The sequence below is a fragment of the Ailuropoda melanoleuca genome, chromosome 2 (genome assembly GCF_002007445.2).
Source record: "Ailuropoda melanoleuca isolate Jingjing chromosome 2, ASM200744v2, whole genome shotgun sequence".
Classification (NCBI taxonomy): Eukaryota; Metazoa; Chordata; class Mammalia; order Carnivora; family Ursidae; genus Ailuropoda; species Ailuropoda melanoleuca.
The window spans coordinates 127,912,203-127,940,173 of NC_048219.1; the positions used below are offsets into that span (position 1 = coordinate 127,912,203).

General features: G+C 41.6%; 1 protein-coding gene across 7 annotated transcripts in view; it reads right to left on the minus strand.

Annotated features, from left to right (window-relative positions):
- The window catches only part of ACVR1 (activin A receptor type 1), an 83,326-nt gene that overhangs the window by 16,735 nt on the left and 38,620 nt on the right, over nt 1–27,971 (minus strand). For 6 of the 7 annotated variants that reach the window (XM_034654592.1, XM_034654596.1, XM_034654598.1 and 3 more), the window contains one exon: nt 10,347–10,420. In XM_034654592.1, coding sequence (XP_034510483.1) covers nt 10,347–10,420 — 74 coding nt within the window. Of the gene's footprint in view, nt 1–10,346; nt 10,421–19,282; nt 19,497–27,971 lie in introns of those variants that run through there. The other variant, XM_034654597.1, reaches the window with a different exon arrangement.

The following is a 27,971-nucleotide window of genomic DNA, read 5'->3' on the forward strand; positions in this document are numbered from 1 at the left end:
TATTTGCTGCCATTTTTCTCCTCTCGGTGAAAGTAATGGCGTTTTCAGCAAGGAGTGGGGAAGAGTGAATTACATCATTTTCCCCTTCTTGCTTTGCTGAAGGTGATAAGGATTCCCAAGTCATCCTGCATTTGAACTGCTGAAGCTGAGAGGGGGAAAAAAAAGTGCCATCTGTTTATTTTGTGTCTGGGCTGACTCCTTGTCTCTGAAATAATCCCTGTAAATTAAGCCCTATTGCAGCAGCCACACCTTCGATTTCAAAGCCAAAAACTTGGTCTGTGTTTAAGTGACTAACAAGTTAAAGAACACTGTGGGGTACTGACCTAAGACAATATTGGTCTGTCTTTTCCGTGCTTTTTTATGATTCCCAGAATGTAGCAAAGACATAGCTTTAACACTTGCACCCTGCCTATGAAGCAACTCTTTAACAGGGGGAAAATAATGACCCCTTTCTTCATCATGTCTTCAAACTTCTTGACACTCTGCTTCAGAGAAATAAATGATGACAAAGCCTAATGGAAATTACCTACTAAGGAATTCTTTTAAAGACCAGAAAGTATCCCCACCCCATATACTGGCAGTGCCCGGGTCTGAGTGAAGCTCCACTTACAGGAAGAGTAACAGAGAGTACCACAGCCTGAGGGTGAAGAGAAAAAGACCCGGTAAATTATAATAAACATTTCAAGGAAGCCATTCCTGGTTTAGGTTTGAAGAGAACCAGTGATGTAGTCCCATCTGTCCAAGGCTGAGGCTGGAAGCTCCGTTCACAGTGGGGGAAGAGGTGTGCCTGACCCATGTGGGTTGTCTCTCACCGTTCCACCAGCTAACGAGGGAGTGCATGGCTTGCTCCAGTGAGGGTTTCCTAGCCACGCTCTGTATGGAAAATTCTGGTGTTAGGAAACCTTAACCAATGGCTCTACCTGGCATGGGACAATGGAGAAGGAACTACACGGTGGCTTCAGCGCAAGGCGCCCCCCTCTATCTGCCCTTCTGTGCCCTACCAGTAACCGGATCTTCAAGATTGCCAATCTTTGCTCTACTTACCAGCAGCAAACCACCACCACACCCCCATACCCTTTCTGGAAGCTTTCAAATCACAGAGATAAATCCTTCAGAAGATGGGCAGGGCTACAATTCGTTGGACAACGGCCTTAGAACGACAGCCTCTAGGCATTGCAGCATCCAAAGCCAAAGGTAAAAATGTCCAGAATTACTTAAATTCCTCCTCTCTAGCTCCGTACTCTACCCCACCCCAGAAAAAAGCACAGAGGGAATAAGGTGCTCTCTAGACTATTTGCTCCCAGCCTGGACGAAATCCAAGAGATTAAGATATCTAGGAGTGAAAAACTGGGGCACTGATCAAGCCTCTGATAGTGCTACTTCCCTATCCCCTAATTTCCCAATTCATGTCCTAAGGGCCTACCAGGCCCTGAACACCATGCAAGGTTAATTACGAGAAGAATCCCCTGCCTTCAATCACATGAATACATGCCTTGTGCATCTGCATTCCAGCCTTTAACTTGATCTTTGCTTTGTATATCTTCCTTCCCTTATCAGTCTAATTAATATGGTCCACAAGAATTCACCAATTCCCAAATCCAACACTTAAGAAGATTGGCTTATTAGTCATGGACTGAAGGGTCCTACAGTCACCATGACATAGTTGCGTCTGGGTCATTTTGAGCTTATTCTTTTTTTTACCCCAGAGCCCACAGAAAGGCTCCAGGTGCCTACACTCAAGGGAGAAACCAAAAGCATTTTCTGAGAGTGCTGTGAACCAGAACCGGCTTTTCAAACCCTTGTTCCCTTCCCCCCGCCCCCCCCCCCCCGATAATCTCTGTGGCACAGCACACCACTCCCAGCTTCCACAATCATCTCGAACCTTGGCAGAAGAAAGGCAGCTAAATCGGAGATGTGTCACGAGGCCACTGGCTGGGGAGCAAGAATATCTAAACACAAACGAAGGCGAAAGCAACAGGCCCGAGTTTCCACCGAGTGCCACTGGCTGCTGTAGTCGCAGAGCGCTGGCAGCCTAAAGATAACCCAAGTATCTACGAAGGGTCACTTTTAAATAGTAGCTTTAATACCACCAGTCATTTCAGAAGCATTTCCTTCCAGAGCCCGCTTCCATCCACACTGGCATGCCAGCCGTGCCCAACAATGGCCAGCCCACTGAAGAGAAGAAAGCCCAGAAGGAAATGGAAGGAGTCCCAAAGGGGAGCAGACAGCGCTGTAACCTGCTGCAATTCTATTCTGCCCACATATGGACTGCTGAGAAAGAAGAATCCGGTAAGGAGACACCTTGTAGAAGTGATCTACTGACAATCGTGGGTGATTAAAGAACAGGCAGAAAGTCAAACAAAACAGTTTAAGCCAATGTCTCCCCGTCCGAAAGCTGAGGCAGTATCAACCACAGATGGCTACCTTCCAGGAGTTTTTCAGGAAAGCTATTAACTCAAAGAGAAAACGTATACCCTCAGTCTACTGGACCACAGTCCGGCCAAGCAGAGAGAACTGTATGGAGTCTTCGGCACGTACTGTACGTATGCAGCCACTGTGACCACCCACTAACCGCAGAAGTGCCAAAGGGAACTGCTCAGGAGAGGCTGCTGCTTTATTGTCCACTGAAGCCAGGGCCAAAGGTATCCAAGATCTTCCTCAGAACCATTAAAACCCAGAAGCCCCTCACCTATCCACCAAGTTGAGCACCCCCACCCCCCGTCCCAAATGGCAGTCGGCCCAGGGCTGGTGTACAAGGGACAGGTGCACAGTGGTCTATTTTCAGTTGCTATCAGCTCCATCGGGAGCCGCACATGCTCAGTAGGCAAGCAAGTCTGGGTTGCATTTCAAACTCCAGGCAGCCAAGAGACATACACCTTCCCCAGCTGCCAGGGCAACCAGCTGCCCAGTGCTCCTCCCAAGACGGGAGCAATGAAAACAGTATAACCTGGCCAGCCACCACGCCAACGAGCAAGCTGCACCTCGCATGTCACTGCCTGGGTTATTCTGAGCCGGGTTATTGACACTCCATGGCAACACAGGAACAAAGGGCCGGCGAGAGGGATTTAAATGTCCTGCAAAAGTTGCTAGAAAAGTCAGCAGCTCAGGCTTCTGTTTTCATAATAAAAGTAGCAGTGGCATTATTATTAGCTTATTGTGTGCCCCTCCAGTGACTGTTATCTGCAAATAATAATAATAAAGATCCCCTCTTTGAACTAAGGTTCTGTTTCTGTTTTGCTCGCCACCATGAAGTGGCTGTAGTTGGGAGACCTCCCAAAACTACAGCATGCGGGCCTGCCCCCTGCAACACCAACACGGCAGGACTGTCTTTCCTCATTCGTTCACCTCTCACGTCGCCATGCCCTGTGATCCACGTCCCCCATGCAACTCTCTGAAAACACACAAATTGGTCCTCCGTAACCTTTCAATAGCCCACACTGCCCTCCGGATGGGAGACAACGAGCTCAGGACCCCAGGCCCTGCCAGGCCAGCAGGACCTCTACTCCCAACCCAGATCCCTTCTCAAGACTGCCCGGGCCATGCTGGGACTGCCCAGGTGGTGTTGTCCATTCCCCACTCCCACAACTTCTCTGGGCAAGGCCCTTCCCTAGGCAAGAAGTCCTTCTCAGTCCTTCCTTTGCTGCTCCAGCACCTGTCGAGCCTGCCAAACCCCAGCTCCCAGGAATGCCGTCTCCAATCCCAGCCCAGTGTGATACGGAGGCCCTTCCTGTTGATATCCCCAGTGCTGGGCTATAACCTTTGCCTCCTGCAACTACACTGTGACTCCTTGCCAGCAGGAACCACTTCTAGTTACGCTGACATCATCTGTGCCTTCCGGTGTACTCGTGCTAACTTATCAAAGACTGTAAGATTGTACTGCAACTGATTCTCTTTTCCCAAAGTCCAAATAAATTCTTTGAAAGATGTGCTCTTATCACCTCCTCAGCCCAGATCAGTCCCTCTTATATAAGTATCTTTTTTATGATAAGAACTGTAATTGTGGCAAACATTATTTATTCATCCATTTGTCAAATATTCACTGAGCACCAACTACATGCCAGGCGCTGTCGTGGACGCTGGGGATAAAATGAACACCGCCAGGTCCGGGCCCCTCCACTCCAGGGCTCGCTTTGCGCACATCCCCCACAAACTCCTCACAACCAGCCTACCGCTGTCTCCATTGTGCTGCTGCAGAAACAGCCCGACAGGTGAGGTAACACACACACGTGGACACACAAGAAAGAGGAAGAAGATGGCTCATGACAGCGTTTGCCTTTGCCCCTCTCCTGAGAAAGGCCTGATTCCAGTGCACAGCCAAGAGCTTACCCTTCCAAAGACACTCTTCAACTAGCAACATCATTTACCTACCAAAAATCACCCTAATGCTTTGCAAAACTGCCGCCGTGAAGCCTATGGACTAGGACGTGGTGTTAAAGATAAAGACAAGCCGTCCCTGTGTGACCTGGCATGGCCATGGGGAGTACACAGCAGATGACTCTGATTCCCAGCTGGACTGTGGGCATCTTTGTTTTTTCCTCTCTATTCTCTACTTTACGACTCTCCTGAACGGGTCCATCCAAACAGGCTTGGTGCAGCTAGTGGCATTTAGAAGACAAAATAAATGCAGCAACATAAACAAAGAAGCCACCCCATTCCAAATCACCATTTGGGTTACAGGCAGAGGTGGGGGTTTTGTTTGTTTTGTTCTATTTCAGGTGACTTTTACCACCTCCTTGCCAAGACAGTGTTCATTCTTCCTCTTATTCCTCCTCTCCTTCCCACATCCCCCAGTGTCATATCCTCAGAAAGTCCGTGCTCTGCTCTCACCCATAACAAAGAATTAGATGCCGCATCACCGTGGATCTAGGAAAACCCCTTGGTCTGCGGAGCTCCGATTCAGCTGATTAGAATCAGGCAGCAGCTGTTCCAGTGTTATGACCGAGGCTGAGGAGACACGAATGTAAACTTCCCTCTTCCAGTCAAACCACTGGCTCAGACAGAGAGGATGGTCAGGCTTCGTGAACTTGTGAAAAAATAAAAGGCTCCGGGCCAGCTCTGTTGCAGAACACGCAGAGCAGTTTCACCTGGGGGTAGCAAGCTCTCGGGGGCAGACTGGAGTCGCCCTTTTCAAATCGTGGGTCATGACCCATTCCTGGGTAGGGAAATTGATTTAGTGGTTGAAGACAAGGCCTCTTTCTTTCTTTTTAAATAAAATAGATCCAAATAGAATGGGAAAAAAAGAGAGAGAGAGAGAAGAAATGGAAGTGCATTAAACATAGTAAGAGTAACTGCTGTTTTTTTTCATGAGTTTTTTTGTTTTAGATGTGTGTGGGTCCTACTCTAAAATGTTTCTAAATGTAGATGCACTGGGTCCAACTGTAAAATGTTTCTTACTGTGAGTCACAGGGAAAAGTTTGAAAGCCACTCCGCCCTGTGTCTTACAGGATCTTGGAATTGACAGGAGTTCTGAGTAATTATGACTATCCGTATAATCATTATCTGTGGAAGCTTGCCTGAGGTCATGCTGGGCTGCAGAAGGAAGTTCCGAGGCGGGTTAATAGTGTTTGGGGAGCTACAAAGTAATTCTTTATTGTGTCTTGTTTTCCTGGGTGTTTCTTTCTTTGCAAGAGCAAAAGCCGCACAGAGGACACACCTACCAATCTCCTGCTTCACTAGCTTTTCCATCAAGAGGTGACGGCACTCATCTTCTCATTCTTGAGACCTGTCTTCATAAAAGAGAACCCCAGAAGCTACCGTGCTGCCCTCTCACTGTTGACCACAAGGGAATCATCTCACGAGCTTGGGTCTCAGATTTGTTTTCACATCTGTTCAATATTTGACTTAGATTGCATTTTTAGAGCCCTCTCCACACTCTCCTGCTACTACCTTCCTCTCATATAAATGCACTGAATGTGAATGTTTTTAAATGTCCACTGGGGGGAAAAAATTGGATGTGGCTTTACTTGAACTACCCACAGCCGAAACAAACATTTCCCAAGAACTACAAGCTCAAAGGAAGCTTTGTCATAGCTCATCTTACATCAACTAATACACCATCATTCTGCTCGATAAGAAAATCTGACAACAAAGAAGCAGTATCTTAAAAGTGTGCAGCTCCCATAAGATATTTACAGTTTGGGTCCTAGTGGTGAGTGGCAAATAGCTCACTATATCTCGTCTCTCTCCCCAAAAAGTCTCTCATTTGATGATGTGTCAGTGAAAAAGATTTTATTCTGAACAAAAGGGGTAAATTAGAGTAATGAGAAATGAGAGCAACAAATTTAATAGAGACATTTCTCGTACATTCATTCACCCCATCAAGAACTTCCTGAATCTTCAATAATGAGAAATTCAAAGAAAGGCTTATTCTATTCTTCTCCCACAGTGGCAAAGAGGGGCACCTTTGTGGACCCTAACAAAAAGTCTATTGACGTTATCCCCTTCCTTCCCTCATTGGGTAACTGGGCTGGAAAGTCTGAGTGGTGATGGCTTTGGAAACAGTAAAATCAAGCCAGCCCACAAAATAATTTAGAACTTCGCAATCCTCTCTAGGACAGGCCAAAACCTCTTGCAACAAAACTCCGCAAAAGTCCAGCTCTTGTTGCTATAATAAAATCTAACTATGGCTCGCAAATTTGATAAAATGTGGGTCATCTTAGCTTAGAAATATTTCTGAAGCAATATTCCATTTTAAGTATTTGTGTCATAGATGTCACCTGCAAATGCTCTCAGGGACAAAGGGAAAGCCAAACATGGAGGTTCTGGAACAAAAATGGACTTCTCCCCAGTGGCGTAATAGCAGTATTAGAGTACGATTAGTTTTATTAATGGGAAGGGAAAGGAAGGATATACGGATAATTAGGACTCAAGTGCTCTTCTCGGTAAGAGCAAATAAAACTCTTCCTGTAGCTAGAGTTGTATATATAATGAACATGAAAAATGAATATTGGTATGAGATGAGAAAGAAAAAACACAAACCCAGGTGAAGGAGCCTGATCATTTGCTATTACAAGCTCTCATCTCAGCTCTCAAACAGACTGGACTGAGCTGGATTCTAGCATGCACCAGATATAATGTGAATGTGGATGTAGCTAATTGAAGGGACAAAAAAAAAAAGCCAAATTCTGAAGACTCATAATGACTGAAGCTCTTGAACACCATTTCTTAAAGTACATTATACCTTTTGTTGGCTGTGTAACCTTAAGCAAGAGCTGTAAACAATTCAAAGGCATGTCCCCCAAAAACCTATCTTATTGCGGTAATCATGAGGATTATGGGAAATAATGCATATAAACCCACCCAACATTTGGCACATATTAGCCACTCAATAAATACTACCTATAAGCATCAAAGAGGTACTTACAGTAAGCAGTATTTTCCAAACTTATTTGGTCTTTTTTGCCCTGGAGTATTTAGGATTCCATGCAACCTGAGAAATGTTCTGAAGTACACTCATACTAACCAAACGCCACCAAAACCAATGTTTGGGACCTATTATTGGAAGTGCTAACACTATTTCTAACCAATATTTAAGAAGACACTTGGGAATAATTAGGGAGACAAAGGGGAAGAAGTTTTGCTTGCTCCCCCCCACAATGAACTAAAAAGAGTACAGTACCTAACAAAATACATTGGAACAAAATCTCTGTGACTTTCTTATTTATGCCCCAGTAATGCCATCTAGCTTCACTAAAGCACAATCAATAAGGTGCCATAGCTACTCTGCAAACATCAAACATGGGTCTATTTCCTTTTAACCTTGGTAGTCTAAAGGTCTGCACTAGACAATGTATGGGGCTAGTATAAAGATTTTAGTTAACTGCCCTATTGTTTCCTTCTTTTGGTTAAGTATTTTATACTTAACATTTGCTTTATGACTAATGTTGAATATATTAGAGTGCATTACAATTAGGGGTTCTCAGTGTGTTTTTTTAATTCCTAGCAAATATACAAAAACAAAGAGTCTTTTCATAGAATATGCTATTGACAGTTAATAAGGAGTTGAGTCATGGAGGGAAGACGGGACTAAGGCAACTGTTATTATGATTAGAGCATTCTAGGCTGTAGCACTCCCTAGATATTCTGGTTGAAGAGGAAAAAAAAAAAGCTACTGCAAACTAAGGGATGATGTGTCCTTTTCCTTCCTTGTAAACATCCTAGTAGTGGTGGTATATTAAATAGTAAAACTTTAGTTGCAATCCATTTCCACTTGAGCCAGACGGACTTGATTCATTACGTATCTTCACTGTGACATTAAAGGGTCATTTGCTGGACTCTTTGGGCAGCTTAAGAGCTAAAAGCAGGAAAAAACAACCAATGGCACAGTTGCTAATATTGATTCATAAACGCCCTTTTCCCCTTCTCTGTTCTCCATTCTTTCTCGACTTCTCCATCTATTCATACCGCATTTCCACCTCAAATTGTCTTCCACTCTCTTTCTTTTTAATCATGCCCACAACCACAGTTCCATCCATGGTATCAAATGAAACCAAAAGGAACTGCTTACTACCAAACATAACTGCTACTATACCTAGGGAAGGGAATAATTCCACCACATTCTGTAGATTTTTTTTTTCTAGTTATCATAGTGTTCAGCAATTACACAGAGAGGGAAAAATCCTAGAAACTTGCCTGTTGCGTCTCCAGATATTGTCAAATGTTCCTTGGGGACGAAAATATCCCCCAGGTAAGAACTACTATTAACCCATCAAATTTTTCCAACTCAATTCTTATTAATTCCTGCAACTTAGGACCCAACCTCTGCTCTGGTTTAAAGACCTCCAATTCTTTTAAACTTACCACATGGGATCCTTATGTTATATCTTCTTGGCACTAAAAGACTGCAGCATTATTGAATTGTTTTTAACAATATTGCTTGGAGCAGAATCTAGACTGTGGATACCTAAATTGGTGACAACAAGCACTGTCCAACAGAAACTTAATGTAAAGCCCATTACATAACATTACATCATGTAATATTATTAGATAGCATAGGAGAAAGCCCGGATGACCTTGGGTACGGCAGCAACTCTTCAGAGGCACAATCCATGAAAGAAATAATTAATAAGCTGGACCTTCATTAAAATTAAAAACTTCTGGTTTGTGAAAGACAACGAAAGAGAATGAAAAGGCATGTCACAGAATGGGAGAAATTATATGCGAAAGACACATGTGATAAAGGACGGTTCTTCAAAATATACCAAGATCTCTTAAAACTCAAAAATAAGCAAGCACAACAACCTGATTAAAAAATGGGCCAAAGGTCTTAACAGACACCTCACCGAAGAAGATATACAGATGGCAAATAAGCATACGAAAAGATGCTCTGCATCAGATGTCATCAGGAAAACGCGAATTATACCAACAAGGAGACAGCACTACACACCTGTTAGAGTGGCCAACACCCAGAACACTGACAACAGCACATGCTGGGAAGGATGTGGAGCAACAGGAGTTCTCATTCACTGTTTGGTGGAAATGCAAATGGTACAGCCACTGTGGAAGACGACTGAGAGGTTTCTTACAGAACTAAACCTACTCTACTATAAAATCCAGTAATCACAAGCCTTAGTGTTTACCCAAGGGAGCTGAAAACTTATGTCCACACACAACCTGCACATGGATGTTTAGAGCCACTTTATTCATAAATGCCAAAGCCTGGAAGCATCTGGTATGTCCCTTCAAGAAGTCAATGGGTAAATTGTGGTGCATCCAGACAATGAAATATTATTCAGTGCTAAAAGAAATGAGCTATCAACCCATGAAAAGACATGGAGAAACCTTAAGTGCCTATTAATAAATGAAAGAAGCCAATTCAAAAAGACTACATACTGCATGATTCCAATTATATGTCTTTCTTGGAAACACAGACTATGGAGGCAGTAAAAAGATCAGTAGTTGCTGGTGGCAAGGAGGGTGGAGGGAAGGGATGGACAGGTGGAGCACAGAGGATTTTTAGGACAATGAGATACTCTGTATGACACTATAATGGTGGATACATGTCATTATACATCTGTCCAAACTGACAGAATGCATAACACCAAGAGTGAACCCTAATGCAAACCATGGATGTGGGTGATAATGATGCCAATTACAACAAATGCACCACTTTGGTGCAGGATGTTGGTAATGCGGGAGGGTCTGCATGTGTGGGGGTATGAGAACTCTCTACACCTTCTTCTCATTTTTGCTGTCAACTGAAAACATAACTTTAAAAAAATAAAGTCTTACCAAAGGGGGAGAATGGAGGAGTTTTAAGTATGATAGGATTAAGAACAAACTAGTTTACAGAGAGCCAAACAATACCCCAAAACTTACCCTACTCCAAATAGCTGTGAGCCACTTACCTTCCATACTAGGGGAAGGGAAAGCAATCATCATTAGCACAGGAAGAATCATCACTCCATCTACCATTGTACAACTGTGGAGGAAAAATAAGAGATAAACGTAAAACAAAAAATTTAACTATAGGATGACAAATTAAGCCTACTATCTTCAAACTGCCATTCAAGGCCTTTCTTACGAATCCCCCTCACATATGTCGCCTTATTTCTTGCTAAATTTAAACATATACCCTCTACATAGATCTAAACAAATCATCTTGAGGAGTTAAACAGATTTACCTCCTACTGGTGGCCACTCTAAGGTAACTACCCTCTTACAGAGAACTCAATAGGGACATGAAAAATTCTCAGCTATAAGGCTAAGCATTCTCAAAGAATTTTAAGTTCGAATTTTATCTTAGCCTATGAAATGCAAAATTGGCACTAAATTTAAAAACTCTGAGAAGCATGAATAAACTGTTGTAACATGATGTTAAAGATTAAGTGACTGAATAATTCAAGCCGAATTACTGTGTTTGAACTTTATTTCTCCTTTAAAAGAATTATAAGTGGAGAATCATCACACAGCCAAAAAGGGGACCACCAACAACAAAACCCCAAAAATAAAACAAAACAAAAATACCTACAACTTATCCCTCATCTATGGCAAAGCAATGCATTCTTATACAAACCTCAAATTTAACAAAGGTTACATACAATCAAGACAGGAAGAAATCGTGTAAGTTTGTAATATATCAAACTATACAAATGAGAGAAAGTAGTTCCCTGATATAAATTTCGAGCTGATATTGCCCTGAAACTACATTAGCAAAAAGCTCAATTTTTCTAAGTCAAAGGACTACAACAAAAAACTTTTCCATTTAAATAATTCCTGCAAAATTTTGGGCATATGGTAAGTTTGGTTATACTAATTCTTTATTACCAGAAATGATTTTTACAAATTAAAGCTTTGACTAGTTGTGATTTTCTGGATGGTAAATAAAGAAGAAAACTGGTAAAGTTCTTTAATGCACAGGTTAGTGTACTATCTTACACCTCCAGCTCTAAAGCAAAGAGCAAAACCCTTTTGCTATCTAATCTGTTTGGAGCCGACACCATTTTTTTTTTTTTTTGAGAGCAGGGGGAGGGGCAGAGGGAAAGGAAGAAAGAGAATCTTAAGCAGGCTCCACACCCAGCGCCGAGCCCAACAAAGGGCTCAATCTCATGACCCTGAGATCATGACCTGAGCTGAAATCAAGAGTCAGACACTTAACCGACTGAGCCACCCCAGCTCCCCTGGAGTGGACACCTCCAGACTGATCTTAAAATCAAATTTTTTGGTTGGTGGTCGGATTGTTCATACTCCACATAACCATCTTATCTTACCACCCTCATTTCAATTTGCCCATAATTACATTTCAGTCTATCCCTTCTCTAATAACAACATAAGGAAGAGAAGTAAAGGAGAGTTTTATGTACCTTCCTTTTATATTCTTTAAAGCACATGAAACTTGAGTGACCCCTTTGACAGCTGTTATTATACAATTATGTCCATGTTCACATAGATCTTTCTACGGCTTGCCCCTGATCTGTGGTGTGCCAGTGTCGTCACAACCAGATACTGACTCCTCCATCATCATCTTGTCTCCATGACTTTGAACATAGCACACTGCTGGTTCCCTCTGCCTCAACTGCCCTACCCACCCCTCTCCGACTCACTTCCCTCCTCCTGTCATTCATGACCTCCCTCAAACGACAAACACTTAGTGAAACAACCTCCCCGCCGCCCCCACCCCCCCCCCCCCCGCCAGCCAGTGATTTCAAGCCCGCAGCACTGGTCTAACACCACCTGAAATCCATTATTTTGTCTATGTCAGTCTTGAGTACTAGCCCACCTGCCTCTGAAAGAGGTACATGCATCCTAGGGTCATGCAAGAAAATTTGCTGACTTACGGGATGAAAATACAAATCTTCCTCTGCTTATGATGGGGTCACATCCTGATAAACCCAACAGAAGTTGAAAATATTGTAAGCTGAAAATGCATTTAATACACCTACCCTACCAAACATCACAGCCCAGCCTAGCCTACCTTAAATGTGCTCAGAACACTTACATTAGCCTACAGTTGGGCAAAATCATCTAACGCAAGGACTGTTTCATCATAAAGTGTTGAAAATCTCATGTGATAAACTGAATGCTGTACTGAAAGTGAAACACAGAATGGTTGTCTGGGGACAGAATGGTGGTCGGCGTATCGGTTGTTCAGCCTCCTGATGCCAGGGCTGACTAAGAGTGGCAGCTCGCTGCCCCCGCCCAGTGTCGGGAGAGAAGAGCGTACCACATATCGCTAACCCAGGAAAGGACCCAAAGATCCAAAGACCAAAATTTGAAGTACAGTTCCTATTGAACATTTATCACTTTCACACCATGGTAAAGTCAGAAACATTAAGTCGAACCATCGTAAGTCAGTGACTGTATGTACCAAAATTTGCATCTTATAAAAAAATTTTTAATCTAATAGAGCAGTAAGTAACTTGAGCCTTCATTTGGTGTGTCTCCATTCCTATGACAGTCTAGTTCAAAAAGAGTCTTCCAGAAAGAGTGGGAATTACTAAAAAGGTAGAAATGGTTTGCTTAGAGTACAGCCACGTACTATACTTTTGAGGGTCAATTTAAGAATGTTATGAAACAAGCCTTCCCTAAATTCCAAGTGTTCTAAAACCATTAAAAAAAAAAAACACAGATTGAATATATTATTAATGAAAGCACCAGAAAGAATAAGAAAATGGTGGAGCTGGTATCTCTGATCCTAGTGGTTCTTTGTCAATCACTTTATTAGGGGGCAAAAAAAAAAAAGCAGTTAACATTCACTTCCATCTGACAAGACACAGGGTCCCCAAACTCAAAATTAAAAAATACTTGAAGGGCATGTGAGTGGCTGGATTGGCTGAACAGCCAACTCATGATTTCAGCTCAGGTCATGATCTCGTGGGTCATGGGATCAAGCCCCTCGATGGGCTCTACACTCAGCATGGAGTCTGTCTGTCTGTCTGTCTGTCTCTCTCTCTCTCTCCCCCTTTCCCTCTGCCCCTCCCCCTGCTCACTATCTCTCTCTCAAATAAATAAAAAAATCTTAAAAAAAAAAAAACACTGGGGCGCCTGGGTGGCTCAGTTAAGTGTCTGACTCTTGATTTCAACTCAGGTCATGATCTTAGGGTCCTGGGATCAAGCCCCAAGTTGGGCTCTGTACTCAGCAGGGAGTCTGCTTGTCCCTCTGCCCCTCTCCACTGCTCTCTCTCTCTCTCAAGAAAAATAAAATCTTTTAAAAAATACTTAAAAAATGGATTTGCATCTAGTATCATAAACAATAAACATCCTGAATGACTTGAGGTTCTCATTAATGATAATACGTCATCACCACTAACAACACCTTAAATATTTCATCTTCAATCTTTTTTTAAATTTCTGTTGTATGTTTTATCATACATAGTTTTTATTTTATTTGAAACTTATAACCAACATACATATTAAGGGTACATGCTTTAAAAACTTTTTAACTGATGGGATATGTCATCAAAAGCCTTTGAAAACCACTGGACTACCTTATTCTTATCCCTGAATTCCCAGTTCTTCTTTCCTTCCTTCCTTCAACAACTATTAAGAATCTACAATGTAAAAGACATTAGAAACTTAAAATGAGGGGCACCTGGGTGGCTCAGTCAGTTAAGCATCTGCCCTCGGCTCAGGTCATTATCTGAAGGCCCTGGGATTGAGCCCTGCTTCTCCCTCTCCTGCTCCCCCTGCTTGTGCTCTCTCTCTTGCTTGCTCTCTCAAATAAATGAATAAAATCTTAAAAAAAAAAAAAAACTTAAAATGATAAGATACACAGATGTGGTCCTTACTATCCTGGACCTTACAAGACCTATGGTGGTAATCAAATAATCATCCAAACGATTATATACTTAAAAACCAAATTAAGTGTCAGTTATAAAGACACATGGTTAAAAAAGACCACTAACAAAATAACTGAGGTTTTCTGGAGTGTAGAAGAGCTTCCCCAGGAAGGTTATATCTAAATAGGAAGCCAAAAGATGGGTAGAAGGTACCAGAGAGAGGTAAGAGTGTGTGAGCATACGTTCGAGTGTGTGTGTGTGTGTGTGTGTGTTGGGGTGGGTAGCACCCTGTGGTGGAGGATGGCATTTAACGAAAAAGGCACAGCTTCCCAGCTTCTCAGCTTCCACAGAGGTCCTGTGGCTAGGGGAAGTGTGGTGTCCTATGGCTTGACGACATATTTCAGAGGTGAAGGAAAAAGCCAGGCCAGGTCATAGGCAGCCTAGACAGAGGAGTTAAAGAGGGTGGAGAAACCCAAAAACGGTGGAGGGATAGGCCAGGGCCAGAACCTTGGTAAGGCACAATAAGCCCAGGCAAGCCTTCCACTCACCTCTGGACACTCACTGCCAACCAGGCACCTTTCCCTTGGTTCTCACAAGCAGTCCCTAAACATCCATTCTCCCAGGCACTCTTACCAGCCAGCTTCCCAGCTTTGGATACATGACACTCCACAAGACGAGGCCCTTTGTTCACCATCCCACCTGGCTAATCCCTATTCATCCTTCAAGTCTCCAAGACCACTTTCTTCTAGACCGTCCTCACCTAAACCCTCACATGCCCTCATTACACGCTCATCTACCACTCTGTTCATTTTCATTCATAGCACTTATCATAATTAATAATTATGTACTCATACCTGTGTGTGCTTTTGAATATATGCCTCCTCACTAGACTGTAGATTCCATGGTAGCCAGCTCTATAGTCTATTTGATTAATCGCTACCAAGTAGGTGCACATTTAATACTGTTAAATTCAAATTTTCCCCGAATTAATCAGCTCAATTTAAGTTTAATTTCTAAAGAATTAGCAATCACTCCCACGGCCCAACACACAAGCACATACACACCTGCAAAGAAACTGGAGGATTAAAATATTTATCATCTCTGTGACTTTAATCTCTATAATTTAGTTCAGGTGCTAATAAAAGTCAGCAGTTAGTAAGCTTCAAGCTTTAAAATCAAGAATCCTTTCACTACTGGAAAAAAAAAAACAACACAACTAAAAGACAATCACCACTGATATTTTTCCTGTCACAAAGCCAACAAAAGCCCATGCCCTAAAAGACATTTTAACAGATTACTATCATGCAAGCAAAATTAAAACATTGATTTAGGCTCATAAATGGAAAACAGGAAAAAAAAGTGATAAGTTCAGTCCCGCAAACTAGTCTGTTTATAGGATAATTCAAATCCGCCAAAAAAGTCTCTGGAAAAATATGTCAGCATCACTACTGGTTGCCATTTTGTTCAGTGTCTGCAGAGTCTCTGCTGACCAGTTAATTCAGCTATTAAAAATGGTACCTCCAAAAGGGAAGGGGGAAAAGAACATAGAAAGGAGAATGTTCTGGAATAAAATTCCTGGTCATATTTTAATTATAAAAAAATCAATGTGCTAAAGTCCCAAGTTGAAGCCCCAAGGATCTATTACCAATTTTAAAATATGCTTAAAATGAAAATACTGTTTTTAAAGGTAAATTTTCAACTATCCCGCTCTCAAGTGTTTTTGTCTAAGAAGTTTCAGATATAGGTTGACAAAAAAGAGGGACTGGTAGTGGGAAAAAAGACTAGCACTAAATCAATAGTTCAGGGATGCCTTTCTCCAGTGGTTTTCACATGTTTTGGTCTCAGAATAACTATATATTCTTTTTTTTTTTTTTTTAAGATTTTATTTGTTTATTTGAGAGAGAGACAGCCAGCGAGAGGGAGCACAAGCAGGGGGAGTGGGAGAGGAAGAAGCAGGCTCCCAGCGGAGGAGCCTGACGTGGGGCTCGATCCCAGAGCACCGGGATCACGCCCTGAGCCAAAGGCAGACGCTTAACGACTGAGCCGCCCAGGAGCCCCCAGAATAACTATATATTCTTAAAAAGTATTGAGGACTCTAAGCAGCTTGTCAATGTGCACCATATCTATCAGTATTTACTCTATTAGAAATTAAAACTGGAGAATTTTTAATACTGTATTTGTTTTAAAACAACAATAAACATACTACCCTGTGTTTTATAAATTAAAAAAAAAAACTATTATTTTCTCCAAAAAAAAGGAAGTAAGAAAAGTGGCATTATTTCCCATTTTTGTAAATCTTTATATGGTTAGCTTAGTAGAAAGCAACTGGATTCTTATATATGATTCTGCATTACATCTGTCACCATGTTGCACTGGGGTTACAGTACGTATAGAAAATACAGCCTCACACATATATGTCATTGGAGGAAGGACCTCGTGGAACTGCTGAAAAAGTCATGGAGAGTCCACGGGATTCTGGACATTTTGAAAACCACCGCCTTATTCTTTAAATGATCACTGCTTCTACCATGCCATGTCAGATAACCAGATGGCGCCTGATATTTTAAGATGCACATTTACCTGATACATGACAAAAATGTTACTGTTCTACAGGTTTAGAAATCTCATTAACTTCTCTAACACCAAAGAAGTCGACAAGTCTAATGGTCAAGGAAGGCATTAGACATTTTTTTTGAATGTAGGAATAATACTTTATGCACACAATTAAATATTTCTTAAATGAGACATAAACCTACGATAAAAAAGTTCCCAACTGTTCATCTACTTTAGGTTGAACCAAAATCCTCATGCAAGGTCTAAGGTCAAATGGCTAACTGAAAAATCATAGGCTACTGGGGATTACAGTCTATTATTTGAAGGGTTCAGAGTGTAAATTCTTGCTTCTAGTATAGACTATCTCCTTTCTGTTCTTGGATAAGGCCTTCCATCCCTAGTAATTGATCTGTCTTTCCTTCAGACACAAAGAAAACAGCTATTCAGAAAAAGGGTTATGGACCTCCCATCTTAACTAAGGACCCTCTTTAAATCAGCACCATCTCTCACCATGTCTCAGGACTATTCTTTTGGGACACAGAACAGTCCCATGATATACAAAAAGGTATATCACCAGGGCAGAACAGAACTGCTTTCCAAATCCCATGGTACTTTTTAAACTCCATTTATAGACCAGACTGACTTCCAGTTAAAGAGCTACCGTTCAGCTCAGTTTCTAACATGTGTGGGCTTGAGACCAAGTTTGGCGCTTCTTTTGCTCATCACGATTTTACAGCTGGATAAAAACCATAGATACACTGCAATATATTACCCCCCCAAAAAATCAGAAAACATTTTGATATTATATAAGAATTATATAAGAATATTGATATTATATAAGAATAATCAAGAGTAGCTACAGAATAATCAAGAGTATAATACACTTCTATATCCAATTTTTGGAACTCATATTAAGCAATCTAGTCAATAATCCACTATTAGAATAAAGGATATTTCTAAAACCTAGACTTAAGAACAGATAACAACTTCTTATCTATAATGCTGGAGATAAAGGAAAAGTTGTAAGATAATTAAGATTCTTTCCCATCAGAAAATTCTACAAAATGTTCATTGTCTGGACAGCCTAACTTCATTTGGTTTGTCCATTTGCTTAACACATGATTTACTGAGTACTTATTCAAAAGGGACTTTCTTGATACTCTCCTCAATTCAACTTCTAACAATCTCCAAGTTAGAAAGAATCTTAAAAGACCAGGTTGGAGGTACCTGGGTTGGGCGTCCAGCTCTTGATTTCATCTCAGGTCATAATCTCAGGGTCCTGGGACAGTGCCCTGCATTGGGCTCCACACTCAGTGGGGAGTCTGCTGGAGGATTCTCTCTCCCACTTCCTCTGCCCCTCCCCCTGCTCACGCATGCTCTCTAAAGTAAATAAATAAAACTTCAAAAAAAAAAAAAAAAACCAGGTTGTACAGCTTCCCTCCCCCCCATTTTGAATGACTTTCGCACCATCTACATGTGGGTTGTCACTACTTTTCCACAGTTTTCTTCTTTATATCTCTCTATGCTATGCTTTCCATAAGGAAAACAAATTCATTCACTTTAATATAAAAGGTAAAGAAAGGCAAAGCAAGGAAAAGAATTAAGAGTAATTCTGTTTTTTCTTAGGTATCTGTCAACATTAATCATTATCACCCAGCAGTAGTGGCACTTACCAACCAGCCAGACTAGAGATCAGAACCAGCTTAGAGATCAGAAGCATTTTCTCTTTCACTCTCTCCCTGAACACTCTAAAATAATACTTGCATTAATCCCATTCTACACATAAAAAAATGGGTGGGTAGAAGTAACTTGCTCAAGGACACGAGGTGAAGCATAAGACTATCTGACCTGAGCTCAGGTCTTATTCAACCACCACTCACAACCTTCGTTAGACCAGCCAGCCACAGTTTAGCAACCTGCTTTTGTCAGCCTTAACATTTTATCTAAGCTTCAACACACTCTGTGCTTTAACCACCTTCATTTTCCTCTTAGAAAATAATCTTTACTCATAGTTACTTGGGCCACCTCTCAGTCATACCCTCAATTCCATCTCTCTAGCCTCAAAATTAATTTCATATGCTCTGCAACCTCAGATTATATCCCCACCCCTGAAAAAAAGATCTTTATGTGAAAGGAAAACCAAGCCACTCTGATATTGTTCATCACGTGGTTTGTACCTCCCATGCCCCTTCACACTCTCCAGTCCTCTTGTAGCTCACATCTCAAAATAAAAACAAATGAGTGTAAGTCGGGCACATTTGTGTCTGTCTAGTAAGACAAATTCTAGACATAAAACTTTGAGGAAAGGTATACTTAAAACAATCACCTCCAAATAGGACAAAAATCGTCCATTATGTATCAACAATTCTGTCTCTTCTATGCTCAAAAGGCAGAGAGATAACCCAAGGGCAGCTTGCTCCAAACTACTTGGGCCTGTGGAAGGGGTGAAAAGAGACATGAGCTGTCAGTTACAGCTGAAAAAAAAAAAAAAGGCTAAACCAAAGCCATCATACCATATAAGTCAGGGTCTTTTCTCCAGTTCACAAATGACCTGTGAAATATTTTTAACACCACGCTGTGTCTGAACTGGCAATGTGTAAGTTGCCAGAGCTTGGTTTTATATAGACTTCTCTGCTGCTGGAGGGTTTCTGGTGGGGTGTTACTTTCAGAATATTAGCATGTAATTGATCTTCCACGACAGATGAATACAAATAGCTTCTTGGACAAGTCCTATAGAACTGAAACCCGCCCCTGGAGCAGTTCATCCTGTAGTCAGAGGAAACAATTACAGATTATTTCGGGAAAGAAAGGGTTTTGACTGAAAGAGTTACACTACGAACATTCCAGCTGTGACAGATGGACCCAAGATAAGGCTTGGAAAGGAGGGGAAAAGAACAATATAATCTGTAAAGGGTGGGGATGGAGGGGAGATGAGGTTTAATTGAATGAAAACAAGTGAAAGGTTTCAGTGATGCCAGCATGTAAGAACCAAAGAATCCCCAGTAAATTTATTCTAATTGTTGTATACAGGATGAAACTGACTTTGCCGCACCCCTACCCAATCTACAGATAATAACTAAGCAAAGCTTCTGAGATTCTGATGTTGTGCACCCACTGCATGCCTTTCTGGTATCTAAAGACTAGGTTTTATTTGGACACGCTTGACTAGATGGAAACTGTCCCTCATTTTCCACTTCATTCCCTCTGTATCAAATAGCTGTGGCTCTCTTGCTTTGTTTCAACTGATAGGACCCCATCATCTCCCAGCTGTTTTGTTATATTCTCCTAAGCATCTCAGGGCTCATGCCTCTCCCTCCAGTTCACAAACCGTGCCTGGAACAATTTTTTTTTTTAACCTAGTAGCAGGAAGGACCGTTATTCCCCACCCCCATAACTCATGGATGCCTAACTATGGAGTCCACCTAAAATCCCACTTTCTCCCTAAGTCCTCAGTCAGATGCTGCCTCGGCCCTGTCTTCTCATTTCTAACTATGCCTGAAATTTCCCCTTTCACCTAACAGTGCAGACTTTTCTACCCCTCCCAGTACCAGACAAATGGTGTTTCAGGCACCTACCATTTGACACAACTGTCCCAATTCTAAGACTAACATGATTAACTTATAATAATTTAAAGGCGGGCGGGGAGGAGGGGGGTGAAATAAAAAAGATGTCAGCACCAGGGAAATATCTCTCTCTCCTCTTTTTTTTTTTTTTTTAAATGGGAGACACTGGAGCATATTTCTGTGGAGGTATTTAAAACAAAACAAACAAACAAAAAAACAACTCACCCTTTATACACTAGCTTGACCAATGCCTTCCCTCTCATCCACACTACCTACACACTCAAGCCCATTCCTGCCTCAGGTCTTCCCACCCCCACCCCTACATTATATCACCCCACCATATCTTCTTTTTTTTTTTCTTAATAAGTTTTTACATTTTTGGTTTTTTTAATAATTTTTATTTTGTTATATTAGTCACCATACAGTACATCCCCAGTTTTTGATGCAATGTTTCATGATTCATTATTTGCATATAACACCCAGTGCACCATGCAATATGTGCCCTCCTTAATACCCATCACCGGCCTATCCCAATCCCCCACGCACCTCTCCTCTGAAGCCCTCAGTTTGTTTCCCAGAGTCCACAGGCTCTCGTGGTTCATTCTCCCTTCTGTTTACGCCCCCTTCATTCTTCCCTTCCTTCTCCTATCCTGCCATATCTTCTTGATAGCACTTAACACTGTGAAATCTGTTGCTGATTTATTAGTTCATTGATTTTTATTATGTTTCCCCCTCTCCCACTCCTCCTTCCCCACACATCGAAATATAAGTAGCAGGAGAGTAAAAATTCTACCTAGCTCATCGCTACGTCACCATGCCTGGCACTACTAGGCACTCCACATAAATTAAAACACATTAACTTCTTAGTCTATGCTACACTTGGGTTTAGGTGGGGAGAGGGACGTGAGGTTTAAGGAACTGTACACAGGCTGGCGAGGAAATGACAGGGTGAGGGGAGTGCTCCTCCTCATCAATTTAATATGGTAGCAACCAGGTATTTGAGATAAATTAAAAGATACCATTTGTAACTTGGATTTCAGTTTTCAAGGGTGTCATCCAAGAGAAGCAGCCAAACCAAAAGACGGCTGGCAGACTCCGAGTATACCAGACAACTCCCTGGTGGACAATATCCCATTTGGAAAGGACTGCATGGATCTCTAGTTGCAGACACCAGCTGATCTGCCCAGAGCCATCCCCAGTGACCTCGGAGACAGCTTCTGTAGCTTCAAAATACATCTTCTACAAGTCAGAAATTGACATATCATCTCCTCCTCCCAGCCCCAGTCTTCTAACAGTTATTGATGCTATTTGGAAAGCCATGCTTCCATGCCTATTAATAACCTTCAGAAAGAACCCCAAGGAAGTGTCAAGAGAAAAACAGATCTGGCTGGTGGAAGCCAAAGACTCAATCAGAGTTACAGTTAGCGATTAATATATTTGAACAAAAAGAAAGTTGTAACATCTTCTGTATCATATGTTATCTGTCCAGGAGGCTTAAAACAAAAGACTTTGCCAATGAGTTCAAGAAATGTTTGATCAAGAACACTGGTCTTCACAGAGAGGAACACTTTTAAAAGACCTCTTTATCTACTTACATAGACCAGCACCAGCTACGAACTTTATCTACACATCAATGATCTCAGGGAATTTTGCCTACAAGGCTGATTTCATTAAACCTTTATAGTTATTTGCATCTTTATAAAGTTTCTTCACGTGACACCTCAAAGAGCAACTAAATCAACCTACTCTAAAATAATGGAATAATTAATTAACAATCTTCCGAAAGAATTTTCTTAGTGGTCGGTCTTTCTCCCCTCCCCTCCCCCAACTAGAATGTGATTAATGGAATTCTCTCACAACTTCGCTTGAAATATGCTTTTGCCAGTCGAGCAGCCAAAGCAGAATCAGATAATTGTGGTATGACTCAACAAATGCACAGCTGTTCATTTAAATATATCCATCAAAAGTATAAATACGATCATGAGAAAGAAAATGAACTGTGTCCACAGGGTCAGTGTACAAGTTGAACGGGTTGGCACTGAAGTAACCACAACAGAAAACAAGAAGGGGAGATGTGGCTGGGAAAGATTCTGCACACAGGCTAAAAGAGACCAGAAAACCGATGTAACTGAAAAACCACCCGCCCAACCCAAACACTCACTGGCCTGAATAAGAAATTAATGACAAGTTAAAAGTAAAAATAAATGAGCTCTACGACATGGGGAGAGGAAAATGAAATCTAGGAAATGGCTGATGCCCCAAGTACTCTGAGGCAGAAAGCCCACAGGGCAGAAATGAGGAACCCAATCTGTTATTAAAAAAAAAACAAAGACCCTAAGGCAGAGGAAAACAGGAGGAACAGGATTCTCTCTCCACACCCTGCGAAGACTGATTATGAAATCATGAAATGTAAGAATCCCTCCAATAGTCACAAAGCAAATCACTGAGAAATACCACCCCACAGCAGGCCACATTGATTAGAGGCTCTGTGTACAGGACGGTGCCCACCTGAACGTGAGAGAACACAGAGAAGGTGGAAAGGGGCCAAGGGAGTGCTGAGTAAGAAAAAAAGTGCCTAGTCAGCCCTGCAGACCCCATTCCCTCCTTGTTCCTCAGGGATGGGCACAGAGCGCTGTCGGAACATGAGAAGCAAAGGCACTGAAAAGACATGGGAGCCTCTCCTCTTTTAATACATAATTCAAAATAATAACAAATAAAATGAATATCTAATCCACAATGATGATTTCCAAGCTTTCCCTGAACTATCAAAATCAAGTTCTTACCAAAAAATCCTATCTCCGGGGGAGGGGGAGGCTGACTACTCAGTCATCTTGCTGGGAAACCATTCACGTTCTCCATATTTACAAACCTCTCTTACATCATTATAAGCGACAGCTTTTTCAACAACTACCACTGGCCTCAGCCCCTAGTCCTCCCACATCTACCCTCTTCATCCTTCACAGAAAACTTTCTAGAAAGAGCAATCTACACAGCTCCTTCCACATCCTCCCTCTCCTCTATCCAGTCCACCACCAAAATAGCTCTTTGGATCAGTAAGGGAGCTTCTTCCAAACGTGGATTCTCAAGCCTCAACCCCAGAGATTCTGATTTGATTGACCTGCGGCCTAGGAACCCCCGAGCCTACAGCAATTCAGGTGGTTCTAAGAATGCTGAGGGTGGGCTCACTTGCTCGTTCTGCTGCATGGCAGTGCTGATGACCCCCTTCTGCCCCTGGGTTCCTCCCTGCTTGGGATTCAGAAGCTCCACTCTCTCTGCATCCTTACTTTTATGGTTTGGACCCTCTCAGTTTCCTTGGATGGAGTTTTCCTCTTCTGCGACTCATCCCTTAAATCTTAGTTTCCCACAGAGCCTCACATCTCAGCTCCCTCTTCTCACTCAAGATGATACCCAATTCCCTAGCTTCAAGGCCCCTAAGCTGAGACTGGACCACCAGGCAGAGAATGCAATCACCTGTTCTTTACTCATATCCACCCCTCCCCCACCCCACTGAATCCTTATTACCTTCTCCTACCATATGGCCTGTCTTTTCACTGTTTATAAAATTTATTTTTAAAAAGTGTATTACAGACATTTCAAATTACATAGAAACTGAAAAGTATAAAAAACCCTATTTTGACCTCCCAGTTTTAATTCTAAGCACCATCGTACCACCAAGTTTCAAAAATAAGCCATCTCGTTTCCTCTATTCTGCCCATTTTCTTCCTGAGGTATTTTAATGAGAATCCCAGATGTCACATCATTTCACCCACAAATTCTCTCACAAGTAAGGACTTTTTCTAAATACAACTATAAAATCAACATCTCACCTGACAAAATTAAAAGTATTCCTCCTCCAAATATCATCTTAAAGCTAATCAGTGTTTACATTTGCCCAATTTTCAACTATAAACATTCCCTGCACTAAGCACCCCCCCCCACCAAAAAAAATCGCAGGGAGAACGGGAACAGCATACCAATAAGATGTTGTTTTCGTTGCTTTTCAGTTATTGTAATGAGTGGTTCAGTGTTCAGATTGTGGCAGTACTGAGAATACTCTGTGTACAATGTGGCAGAGAGCTAACGAGTTACTGTGGTACATTCAAATCCTATCATCTCCCGCTGTTCCGGAGAACCAGAATCCTCCGTGTGAAATCAAGGTAATACAGAGGAGGTTAAGGGAGAACCCTGTCACCTGATTTTGAATTGTAAGTATCAGTATGAACTCATGAAATATTTTATATGCAGTTATCCTCTGTCCACTAAAAGGCCTAGAAACAATGACCCACCCAGCAGCAGTAAGTATCCCTGGTGCCCAGAGAGTGGTGTTAACACTACTTCCCTCTAAAAGAAAAAGAACAAGCTGAATTGAACTATGAGGTTGCAATCACCAAATCCAGCCAGTAGGAAATTAGAGGTCAAATGGATGAGTTCTTCAACAGATATACCATATGGAAAGGAAAGGGCTGCAGGGGGAACCTGAGGTTGAAGAGACTTAAAAAGGCACAAAAAGATGTGCAAGACTCAAGTACAGTGGCTAGGTACGCACACACAGGTGATAAGACCATAAAGAAAGGCAACAGAGCTATTACTACGGAGGTCAAGAAAGCAGTAACTGACTTCTGGAGGGGGGGAGGGGCTATGTTTGGCATGGGACACGCCAGGGGTTCGAGGGAGACTGCTATTATTCTGTCTCCTGATGTATGCGGTGGTCACAAAAAATAGTCACCTTACAACAATTAACAGGCTATGTACACTTTGTATGGATGTCTGCTTCTGTGTCTTATTTTACAGTAAAAAGATAAAAAGAAGACAGAAACAGAATGTGTGCTGTTAAAAAAAAAAGGTGCAGACTAACACTCAGACACACACACACACACACACACACACACACACTGAGGAAGTAATAACACTGTGTATCGTGTATACACAAAAATCTGCCCAGATTTGTGTCACAAGTAAGTTTTTGCAATAAACTTCTGAAATATCAACTTTTTTTTTAAAGATTTGTTTATTTATTTTTCAGAGAGAAAGACAGAAAGCACACAAGCAGGGGGAGCCCTACGCAGGGGGAGAAGCAGGCTCCCCGCTGAGCAGGGAGCCAGATGCGGGACTCAATCCCAGGACCCTGGGATCATGACCTGAGCCGAAGGCAGACGTTTAACTGACTGAGCCACCCAGGCATCCCACAAAATATCAACTATTTCTTATCTTCAAATAGGAAAACTGTTTTGTCCAGTTCCAAGTTTATTCACTTTTAATAGAGAAATAGGCATTGGTTACCTAGTCATAATCAGAAATCAAGTATTAAATAAAATTAACAGAATAGCTTATGATAAGTTGGTCCTTCCCCTCTCTTCCTTCAATTACATAAGTTTCATGGGTCAAGGATATAGAAAGATTGTAGAGTCTTAGCCAATGTTTCCCAAATACTGTGGAACATTATCACCCAACAAGAGAAATTAATATCATAAAGAAGTGAGCCCTTGCAAAGTATCTATACACATAACACAACCCCAGTCATAATATTAGCAGGTTTTCTTCTTAGAGGGAAGGATTGGTGGCTATGATTATTTTAAAGTTCTTTGTTTTTTTTTAAACACCTCCACATGAAAATAGACATGAATATTCTGTAAAATGGAACTTTAATAAAATTCTGTCAAAGGGAATTTAAAATAAATATGAAAATTTTGCAAAACGGAACTACCCCCATCACAAGAATAAGACCCCATCCTGGGGCACCTCTGTGGCTCGGTCGGTTGAGCATCTACCTTCGCTCCGGTCATGATCTCAGAGCCCTGGGATCGAGTCCCACATCAGGCTCCCTGTTCAGCGGGGAGTCTGCTTCTCCCTCTCTATGTGCGCTCTCTCTCTCAAACAAATAAAATCTTAAAAAAAAAAAAACAAAACAAAAAAAACCCTGTGATCCTGATATACACATAGAGAGATCAATGAAACTAAATGGATATCCCAGAAATAGACCAAAGTGTATATGAGAATGTACGATACCAAAGAAATCAAAGGAGAAAAGCCACTAAAATTCTTTCTTGGCTGCTTTTGGGTGCATGCTGACCTGCAGAGACTGCACTCCCCACTCTCCCCTGCAGCTAGATGTGCCCCAAGACTAAGTTCTCACCGACGGAAGTACAAGTGGTGTGCGTGCAACTTCTGATCACTTGCCCTGGACTTTCTCCTTTGTCCTTCGCACTAAGGGAGACCAGATACGGTGCAAGCCATCTATGACCGTGCAGATAACTACAGCGACAACGCAATAGAAGGAACACGAGTCTCGATACCTAGTGGACATGGGAGGCTCTGCTGACCTGGCTTGCTCACACGGGAACTGTTACATGAGGAAAAAATCAACTTCTATGTTCTTTGAACCATAGTATATCACTTGGTTACAGCGAATCAGCCTTATCCTAATTAACAGAGCATCTAGAGAAAAATTAAGTTGGACTCGTACCTCACATTCCAGATAGATCAAAGATTTAAACCTGAAAACCGAACCACATGACATCCAAGGAACCACGAGGTAGGTTTTTAGCTCAGAAATGGAAAAGGTCTTTTAACTGTGATACAAAATCCTGAAGCCACAGAAAGTTTATCTACGTGGCTCTACAAGTCCTTGTGAACATCTGTTATAGACCAACCACGGAACAGGAATTGGGGTCGGTTTTCTTCACTCTATATATACTATTGCCTACGACAAGTGCCTATTACATACAAGGCATTCCGTAAGTATCTGGTGAATGAATAAATTGGTAAATTTAAGTATACTAAGTTTTAAATAATCTGCACAGCAAATTAATTATTTTTGTACAAATGACAATATATAATATCAATTTTCACACTTAATTTTGTTAATGCGCAAGAGCTCCTTTAAACTGATAATAGAAAGATCAATAACTCAATGGGAAAACAGACAAACAAAGGGAGACACAACAGGAAATACAAATGGTATTTAAAATATGAAAAGATGCTCAATGTCAATGAAAATAAAAATGCAAATTAAAGCTACATTAAACTATCATTTTTTCACATATCCATTTGGCAAAGAAAAACAACTTGGACAATCATACTGTGATCAGCAAGGGTATGAGGGAGCAGTGTTCTCATCCACGGCTGTTGAAATCTACAACTTTGGGATGCCTGGGTGGCTTAGTCCGTTAAGCATCTACCTTCAGCTCAGGTCATGATCCCAGGGTCCTAGGGTCCTAGGATCGAGTCCCACGTCAGGCTCCCTGCTCGGCAGGGAGACTTACTTCTCCCTCTCCCCCCTGCTTGTGCTCTCTGTCTCCTTCTCTCTCTCTCCCTCTCTCAAATAAATAAATAAAATCTTAAAAAAAAAAAAGAAATCTAAAATTTTGCAAGCTCAATGAACAGAGTAATCTGGCAATAAATTTCTACCAAATTTAAAATGTGTATAGCCTTTGACACAGCAATTCTTCAACTAAAAATGGATCCTACAGATACGCTGATGAACATGTTTGAAATGCTATCTGTACAAGGCTATATTCCCTTGAGCCTTGTTCATAATAATAAACAACAGACTAGAAGTCATCTAGGTGGACAACAACATAGCACTGGTTTAAAAAATTATAGCATACGTCCACAGTGGAATACTAGGCATCCATTAAAA